The sequence below is a fragment of the Notothenia coriiceps genome, unplaced genomic scaffold, assembly GCF_000735185.1.
Source record: "Notothenia coriiceps isolate Sejong01 unplaced genomic scaffold, NC01 NC01_scaffold00037244, whole genome shotgun sequence".
Lineage (NCBI taxonomy): Eukaryota > Metazoa > Chordata > Actinopteri > Perciformes > Nototheniidae > Notothenia > Notothenia coriiceps.
In genome coordinates, this window is record NW_011369945.1 from 2,951,042 (window position 1) to 2,960,737 (window position 9,696).

General features: G+C 43.6%; 1 protein-coding gene across 1 annotated transcript in view; it reads left to right on the forward strand.

The window, feature by feature from the left end:
• Nucleotides 1-1,044: 1,044 nt before the first annotated feature.
• Nucleotides 1,045-9,696, forward strand: part of disp3 (dispatched RND transporter family member 3) — a 20,800-nt gene continuing 12,148 nt past the window's right edge. Inside the window, exons 1-7 of the mRNA XM_010794149.1 lie at nucleotides 1,045-1,339; nucleotides 4,913-5,881; nucleotides 6,383-6,602; nucleotides 7,594-7,730; nucleotides 7,849-7,983; nucleotides 8,775-8,935; nucleotides 9,110-9,249. Coding sequence (XP_010792451.1) covers nucleotides 4,921-5,881; nucleotides 6,383-6,602; nucleotides 7,594-7,730; nucleotides 7,849-7,983; nucleotides 8,775-8,935; nucleotides 9,110-9,249 — 1,754 coding nt within the window. The 5' untranslated portion in view covers nucleotides 1,045-1,339; nucleotides 4,913-4,920. The remainder of the gene's footprint in view (nucleotides 1,340-4,912; nucleotides 5,882-6,382; nucleotides 6,603-7,593; nucleotides 7,731-7,848; nucleotides 7,984-8,774; nucleotides 8,936-9,109; nucleotides 9,250-9,696) is intronic.

Here is a 9,696-nt window from a genome sequence, read left to right on the forward strand (position 1 = left end):
TCTGTTTGTTTGTCTTCCACGGTCCCGCGGCTAAATATGTGATTTGATTCTCTCTGCTTCGCTTTATTGGTCTCAGGTGACTGAAAAAGTCAGTCAGATGGGTCCGTCACAGCTGCACCAAAAGGATAAGGACAAAGTCTCCTGAAGAGTGCCCATACACACACACACACACACACACACACACACACAACACACACACACACCAGCATTGATGTGAGCAGCAGCCTCTTAAAACCTCCTTTCTTTTTTGTTTGACTCACACACACTGCACCACCTGCTAGGTAAAGAGATTAAAAAAAACGGTGAACATTCACTTCCCAGCTATCCATTCCTATTTAAAAAACGGATTATTGGACTAAAAGCCAAGTAAAACCTGAGCAGAAGTACACAGGTGAGGCGATGGATGTGCTGAATGTGTCTGCAACAGAGGAGAGCTGCTCATTAATGTTCGATGAGAGTGCGCGAGGGCGCTACGGTACACAGCAAACAAAAGTACGTTTCAGAAAATAACCTAGAATATGAACTGTTCACACAGCTGTCAGATTGCATCTCCAACCAGACAAAACATGCATGAACCCCGAGATAACATACTCTTAGGTAATTGTTTTAAAATGCCAGCACTTTTGTCTCCCAAATGTAGCCAGTTATTAAGATCAGATCACCCCACCTCCCCACAAACTGAGACTAGACTAGACCATACCAACTCTGACAGCATGGGAGGGGGGCTCATCTGCAGTTTCGTGACAACTGCATCAGCTTGGTGACATAAAATCAGCGGCATTTGAGTGGAACAAGCCCAAGGCACTCTTTGGGTGATTTATAAAACCTCTCCAGGCTGTCATGCCGTCCTCCGGTGATTTACGGCGGGTTTTCCCACTGCTCTCCCTCCTCGCCTCTCCTCCACCAGTGAGCCAGTCAGCAGAGCAAGCTGAACAAAGCCATGGGAGAGAGAGAGAGGAGCTTCTAGGAAGAAATGTCTCTCACTGAGTCTGTCGCCTGGACAACCGGGTAAGAGAGGAGGGGAGGGTGCACAGAAGCGAGAGAGAAAGAAAAAGGAGCATAAAAGGAGAGGAAAACAACACATTATTAACTGCTGAGATTACAGGATTCCTATAGTGTGTTTGGGGGGCGGGATGGGAATGGATTAGTCTGTCATTTTCCATTTGGGGTTCCCTTGGTGTGTCTCTTTCTTGATGAGTTATTAACTATGACAATAAAGCAGTTTTTTTTTCTTCCACACCAGAGCATGGATGAGATGAAATTGCAGAGCACAAGTTCAGCACATTTCAAGTGGACCCAGCAGGCCTGAACGCTTCACCTGTAATTCTCTTCTCATCAGGTAAGATCATCCTCGGTGTTGCAAGCATGTGCATTAATAGGGACGCATTTGTTCGGGCCTGATTTACAGATAGACAATATTTATTGCTGAAGGGAAACTGTAAAGAAATCAAGGTAATGCTAGAAAAAAATCCAAATATTGATTGAATAAGCTTTAATAAATCAACGAAAAGTCCTCATATCTGCTTGGAGTACAAGCTTTGTGCATCAGATTAACTCTGCAGCAGATAAGTTAGTCTTCTTATGTGTGAATATCTTGTCTTTATGAGAAAAAGAAAATACAATCACTGTAGTATAGCTTATTTATAATATTGTATTCAGGAGAGTGTGAGAGATGGCACGGTACAGCCTCAGGATGCTTCTCAGTACACACAGCTTTGCGCTCCCTACATCGACAATGAAAAAAAAATGTTGTTTGGTGCAAATAGATCTCGAGAGTTTGTCTTGAAGACTCCAGATTCCCAGTGCGTAGAAGGCACGTCCGCTATGAACACCCTGCTGAGCACTCAAGCATGAGGAGATATTCATACAGACCTAGTGTTTAAATAAATGAGGTGGTTTACACCTTGCTGAATGTGTGTGCAGGTAGCATGTGATATCCATATTGGACGAGAGAGGAGATACAACTGAGGAGGGTGGGGTTATTTTTAGCTGCTGTCAATAATGAAGGTTACACATCTCACCTTTTGTGTGAAAGACTGAGACACGGAGATAAAAGGCAGAGCAATTGGAGGGGAGAAAGGGGCAGGAGAGTGAGGCAAAGCGGGGATGAGAGAGAGAGGATTACAGGTGAAGTGTTGAGGATCGCAGAATGCCGGGATTGCTCAGAGCTCCCTCCTCAGATACCAGATGCAATCCAGAGATAAAGTGAAGGGTAAAAGGGCTGACACGCTGCTTATGTGCGCTTTTATGGGAGATAAAACACACAAGAAAATCTACTCTAGTGGAGTTTCACCCTTCTTTTGCTCCTACGGGCTCAACACCTATAGCCCTGCGCGGCACAACACTTCACATACTGCTGAAAAGAAGGCAGGTACAGATGGCAACACTTCTGTTAAAAATATTCAATAGAGAAAGCGACACAGAAAGTTCAAAATGAAGTCTTCCATCTTGGATTCATACAAGCTTTTTACACCTCATAAGCTGCAATGCACTTGAGGCCTCTCTGTGCATGTATCTTTCACACAGCTTAGTCTAAAACGGTATTATAGACAACGAAACGCAGCGCCCTAATATAGACTGAGCCACGAGGGAGGCAGCGTTTGTTCCATGGATGCCAAATTACACTCTTTTTTTCATGCACACCTGCACAGGGTTTAAACTGTCTTTGTACTCGTAATGTTTGCAGAAAAAATAGCTTGGGAGCTTGTAAACACATTAGTCATAGCAAGCTCTGCTGCACACCGCTCATAATTATCGTACGAGGGGCAATGTTCTTGGATGTGAAGACTCATAAAGAGAGAAAAGCATGTGTCCTGAAGGCAGTGCATCACATGTGGTTACCTTTCACTGTACCTGCATGCTGTCTGATGCAAGGTGCTCAGTAAGGTTAGCATGCTGCACACAGTCTGCCCTAATGTCTAATGGGCACTAAGTCTGCACATCAGTCTCTAATGAGTTCCTCAAACTGTCCGACTTTGACATTTGCACCACTAATCAGCCTGTTTGATGTGGAGACTGACACAGAAATGGAGATCTGCCTGTAGCCCTCTCAATTAGATTTCCCATTTGAATATTAAACAGCCGAAAAGCACCATTTCTTTCCGCAGATATCTGATGTGATGGTTGTTTCTTTGATGGGTGACAGTCATTCCCCAGGCTTTTCTTTCCACTCCTCATCACATTTCTGTTCTCGTCTGCTTGCCTCCTCTCATCCTCTGTTGATGAGAGCGCCATCATCCAAACAAAGCTGGAGAGGCAGAGATGATGAAATGTAACAGGATTACAATAATGGTATTAAGCCAGAGCTGTATTCCATTTCATTTACTCTAAATGTGTAATTACATCTCTAATATTTCTCCCTGATTTTGCCACATAATTGTCTGGGCAGAAAGACATTCGAAAAAGGAAAAGTATCTCTCATGAAAGCAATACAGAAAACAACATAATTACGCTCATTTTGAAATATCAGCCCATGATGCATGCAGATGACCAAACGATGCCACCCAGTTACAGACGATAACATTAAAAAAGCTTGTTATTTTAGACGTACAAAGCACAGTGAGGACCACAATTAATGAGATGATCTGATTGGGCTCGCTTATTTTGTTCTCTGTTTGCACACTTTAGTGCCAAACCTCCCAACACCATTAATGGATTTGTCTTGTCTGAAGACCACGTTCACATTCACAGTGTGTGGGCAGATGTTGGTTTGCTGCTGTCCCATTAAAAGGTACACTGGTGTCCTTGTCTCTGCAGCGAGATGACATGGCGATTAATAAATAAAACGATTGGCCCAAGAGAGTCATTTTTTTCCCCACAGTGTATTAAACAGTGGAGCGTTTGCTTTTACTCTCAACAGACAAACTCAAATGTATCTCCATAAGCATACAGAAGAAAGGTGGCGTTTAAGTGATTTAATCAATGTCTATCTCAAAAAGTATAGAAATACAAGTAACGCTGTTATCAATGTTGCCATGACGTCCTCAATTTGTAGTGAACTTTGGTGGTGATTTTTCTCCAGCAGACACAAACATATTTTTCCTTTCCTCTCCTTTTTTCCTACTATGAAATAAAGACAATCTGAAAAAGCACTAACACAAATCTCATAAATCCACCTGCCTCTTATTTATTTATAGCTTCAGGGTCTGTCTCCGAAGAGTTTTCCTTCCCTGCTTTCCAACTCTAGCAGTCTTTATCATTTGTACAAATATCGATTACATGCTCTAATTTGTATGTTCTCCTTTTTTTTTTATGGATTTTCCCTTCAACTCCAGCTATCTTTTACACATAATCAAGATTCCCTGTCTTACCTGGCTGACCTTTAAGCCCGGCTCTAAGGAGAATAAATAAATGTCTGCAGTTAGTGGGCTCACTGCCACTTGAATGCAAACTGCAGTATCTTGTGGGAAAGTAGTGTCACCTATTGACACTGTTATTCAAAGACTGCCCGTCACAGGAGAGAAACCCTCTCTTAATCCACCACTCGCTCTTCTTGTCGGTAATTAGACATGTGAGATGATTTAATTTGCTGCAGCGCAGACACGGCGGCTGTTGATATGTAAAAGCCACCAGCAGCTCCTCTCCGGGTGATAATGGCTTGCACACGCTGACAGAGAGAAGAAGTCAATCACATCTTTCAGCCTGTCTCACCCCCAAACTGTGATCAGCATCCTAAAGCAGGCCATTTTCTCTTCCAAGCCCTTGAGAAAAAAAGATCTCCCCTCCTCAATTTTCGGCGAATGTGAGCCCTTTGTCAACAGCTGCTTGAGCAAAAACCTAATTCTCACGTCCTTGCTCACTTCTGGAAGTTATCTTGTCCTTCAATCTGGAGTTCAAACATCCACTGTGGATGATGGAAAGGGGGTGTTGGGTTAGTGAGTGAGAATAAAGTGGTGTTATGTGTCCCTGACAGGTGCCAGCATGGATGTGGAGGATGAGCCGCTGCTGTTTCAGACCAGCTGGGGAGGCGAGGAAGATGAGGATGAGGAGGAGGAAGATGGAGTAGAACACGCAGCAGGTTGGAGGTGTGGACTGTGGAGGGCAGTGGGGTGGGTGTACACTCAGCCCTGGGCCAGTGGAGTGGTTTTAGGGGTAGTTGTGTCCCTACCCTGTGCCCTGTTTGCCTACATGCTCCTCTACTGCCCTCCTCTGGACATAGACCTGTCCTACAGTGCCTTTGAGGTTCACAGCCACTTCTCTGCAGAGCGCTTCGACGCCCTCGCCATCGCTGTAAGGACTCAGCTGGGGTCATGGGACAGGCGTAGGCGGGACGTAGAGGACAGCGAGTCGGAGGCCCTGATGGAGCTCCTGCTGGAGAGGCTGAGGGGACAGGAAGTGTTCAACAGGACGGATAACGAGGGCGTCACGTCCCCCGCTCCTCAAAAAGCGCTCTTACAGGCAGCAGAGGATCAGAGGAGAGGATCCGCTGTGAGCACAGATAAAAGCACAGTGCTTGATATGGGTCAGGATGAAACGGGGAAGCACAAAGACTCAAATCAAACAGCAGAGGAGGAGGCGGAGAGATCACAGGATGGAAATACGACTCTGCCTCTCATCAGGAGGCGCAGGTTTGCTCCCAATTACTACCTGCAGAGCCAGGCCCAGTGGAGGATAGAGCTGGTGTTTGTGGCTCAAGGGGAGGGAGACCTGAACATCTTCACTCCTGAACGCCTGCAGACCATTCGCCATGTGGAGCGCCTGCTCATGCAGCACCCTCAGTTTCATCAGTTCTGCTGGAAGCCTCTGGAGATGCTGAGGGATCTGCCACTGGGACCCTCCTACTGCTCCCCCCCCAGCTCCCTCCTGTCCTACCTGTACCCCAGTGAGAGAGGAGGCAAGATCTACTACGATGGCATGGGCCCTGATCTTGCTGATATTCAAGGTGAGTCCAATTGAACAGATTTCAGAATCAGAATCAGAAACAGGTTTATTACCAGGTAGGTGGTCTTTATCTCTCTACATCAGAGGTGGGAAGTTGTGGAGTACAAATACTTTGTTGCTGTACTTAAGTACATGTTTCTGGTATCAGTACTTTACTCCACTACTTGTGTTTCTGACGAGTTTTTACTTTGACTTCTTACATTTTAAACACAAATACCTGTACTTTCTACTTCTTTGTTGGTTGACACGTACGAGGCATTTGACTTGATGTCGTGGTGCATACATAAAAGTTAAACATTTTTTAAAAACATAGATAGAGAACTATCTTAAGAAAACTATTATAACATTAAAAAAAATGTTTTTAAATATAGCAGTGTTTACATAGAAATAGAATGGAATAAAATGGAATCATATATGGAATAAAATTCAGCAGTAATAAAAAAAGAAAACAAAAATATAATATAAAAAGTCGTCCTAACATATCCTGTGTTTGTATTCCCAGGGTCTCTGAGTCTGGCCATCACCCACCCACAGTTCTACTGGTACGTGGATGAGAGTCTGTCTCCTGAGCGACTCTCCTCCTCTCTCTTACGCAGTGAGCTCCACTTCGGGGCTCCTCTCCCTTCCTTCTACTCCCTGCAGGACCGAGCTCACGAGCAGAGGTCACGCTTCAAGAACTTTGTGGTTCAGTACGCAGACATCCTGGCCGAGCAGTCTACCAGGTCAGGAGGGAATCATAGTACATCATCCATCCTTTCAGGGCTCATTTCGCTGCCTTTCAGTCACTTTTCCAACACATTTGTAATAAACGGTTTTTTAAAAAAAATTCATTCGAGTCATATTTTTATTAAATCTGCCCTTTGTGACCTACAGTTGAGGTTTTCTGGTAGAATATAAACAAATGCACTTTCTTGTGTTTGAACGTTAATTATTAGTAAAAGAAAGGGGGCATACACGTGGGTGAAGCGGGGAATGCTGGTATTTTTAAGTCTCTCCCAACGCAAAAGAGTAGGCTCCCATACTTTGTCATTGCCATCGGACCGTATATCAGGGGTGTCAAACTCAATTTCATCACGGGCCACACCAGCAGTATGGTTGCACTTAAAGGACTATATAAAAATACATATATAAATATTTAATAAATATAAAATAATGTATTATATTACATGATTACCTCTATTACTTCATAATTAACTAGGTCTGAAAGCAGAAGTCTGGGGCAAATAATTGCAAGTCTTTTCAGTGAGAAAGTCACAAAATGATTTAAAAAGAAAATCCACATTGTGGAAAAAAAGTAAAAATCAAAGAAAAAAAGTGACATTTTGAAAAATGTGTCAAATTTGAGATGCATTGTGGGACATGTAGTTTATGGGCAACGTGCTTCTATAAATCGGCATGTAACCGTATAACAAGCATATTATATTCTTTGCAAACTCTTGTGGGGCCACAGAAAATGAAGTCACGGGCCGGATTTGGCCCCCGGGCCTTGAGTTTGAGACCCCTGCCGTATATGAAACAGAATTTTTTTATTATCCTTACACGTTAAATCCCGTTAAGTTACCTCATTGCAGCTCCGGCTCCTAAGTTTAATTCACAACATGCACCCTTTCTACTTGAAAAGCATTGAAGATCATGTAAAGGAAAATTAAAACCACAAGAAATGTTTTTAAATAAGAAACAAAATGTGATGTTATTTTGTGTCTGCTGCCCCAGCCAGGTGAAGGTGCTGTACGGGGGCACGGAGCTGTTTGATGATGAGGTGAGACACACCTTTCACAACGACATGATGCTGGCTGTCATCAGTGGAGCCTGCATTACTGTGCTCGTCTATGTCCTCACCTCCTTTTCTGGTACAGTAGGACCTGCTCTTTAATCCACTTTCATTCATGTGTACACTTCTAAACGTTTCCCTTTTTGTTGTCCTTTGATATCATATGAATGTTAACAAGCTCCTTCTTGTCTCTGTAGTGTTCCTGACTTTCTTTGGACTCGCCAGCATTGGACTGAGCTGCCTGATGGCTCTTTTCTTGTACCATGTTGTTTTTGGCGTGAGGTACCTGGGCATCCTCAATGGAGTTGCAGCCTTTGTTATTATTGGGATTGGTAAGGGAAAAAAGAAACACTAGTTATTTTTTTATTCAAACAGACCCTATTCTGCTCTTTTTCAGGTTCATATTTGTATTTTGTTCCTCTAGTGCAGTGGTTCCCAACCTTTTTTCCCAAGAGCCCCCCCCAAATGACTCCTGTTGGAAGTTGCGCTTATCCAGAAAAGCCTGGTTTGGACACTTTACGGGCAGAAGAAACATTTCTATTAAAGAAAGAATTATACATTTCTGTCATTTTATGCCTTTATTAGCTGCTAACTTGAGTTTTTATTCAAATTAATTAATCAATTATTTTTTATATGTTATTGTAATGTAGATACAAGGCTTTTAGTGACAATCATGTATTGCGTTACAATTATATAAGGGGGGCGCGCCCCCCAGGTTGGGAACCACTGCTCTACTGTGACATGATAACATGCTTTAATGTTCATACTGCCTGTGCTGCAGCACCTCTTTCCACCCTCTGTCTGGGAGAGAAACTCCCTCTGGAGGGACTTTAGCCTTGGCAGACCCTTTACATGCATAAAACATATATAACACTGCAGGAAAGGGAAAACCCCACCCACACACACACACACACACACACACACACACACACACACACACACACACACACACACACACACACTATACATCTTTAAACATGAGAGTTTAATCTTATAAGCTAAAAAGTAAAAAAAAGTTTTTCAAAATGTCAATCTATTGCTTTAAACATTGACATCGTTTTTTTCTTTTTCGGTACATTACGGATGAAATGTCATAAGGCTTTTCTTCTCTCTTGTTGCTCAGGGGTGGATGATGTATTCGTGTTCATCAGCACCTTCCGACAGGCTTCCCATCTGCGTCAGCCGCAGCAGAGAATGATCTACACAATTAAAACAGCCGGCCGCGCTACTTTCCTCACCTCCTTCACTACCGCCGCTGCCTACGCTGCCAACACTTTCTCTCAGGTATTCTAGAGGAGAAGCCCGGACGTTAATAGGATCTGTTCAGGGAGTATAAATGACTCCCCTGCTATGGATGAGCAGAACTGCCTCTCTCAGCAGACAGGCATTTCCACACGATAAGCACAAATTAAATGTTTCAAGGTCCTTTACACTGCTCTACGTTTAACTGACACTTAGATCCCGGCCGTGCATGACTTCGGCTTATTCATGGCCCTCATTGTGAGCTGCTGCTGGCTCTGGGTCTCCGCCCTGATGCCCGCCGCCCTGTGCATCTGGACTGAGGTTGTGGAGCCTCGGGAACACGCCTGGTTGAATTGGTGAGATGTTTCTCCCTTAAAGGTCCCCTATTATACTGTTTTTCATCAATATATTATAGCTCTCAGATATATACAAACATGTCTCTGAAGTGTTTGGCTCCAAATACGCTGAGACTTCAAAGTCCTATTTTTCTAAGAGAGAGAATAACAGGGACTAAGTAAGATGATCTTTGACAGGACTTTTACTGACCAGTCGTAAAACGGTGAAAATACTAGCAAGTATGCTAAACAACCGAACCGATTTGTAATCGGTTAGTGGTTGGGTGTTCCCATGGGGGTGGAGATAGTGTACTTAGAGGTAGGCTGCTCGTGGGTAACACATAGAAAAATTGGTTTAGAGAGAGTCTCCCCTCACCCCTCCCCGAGGATAAAAGTAATTTCATTGTCTGTCTTTGTTCGTAAAACTTTGCCCCGACTTCTGTCTCCCAATACCCATACGTAAGTGTA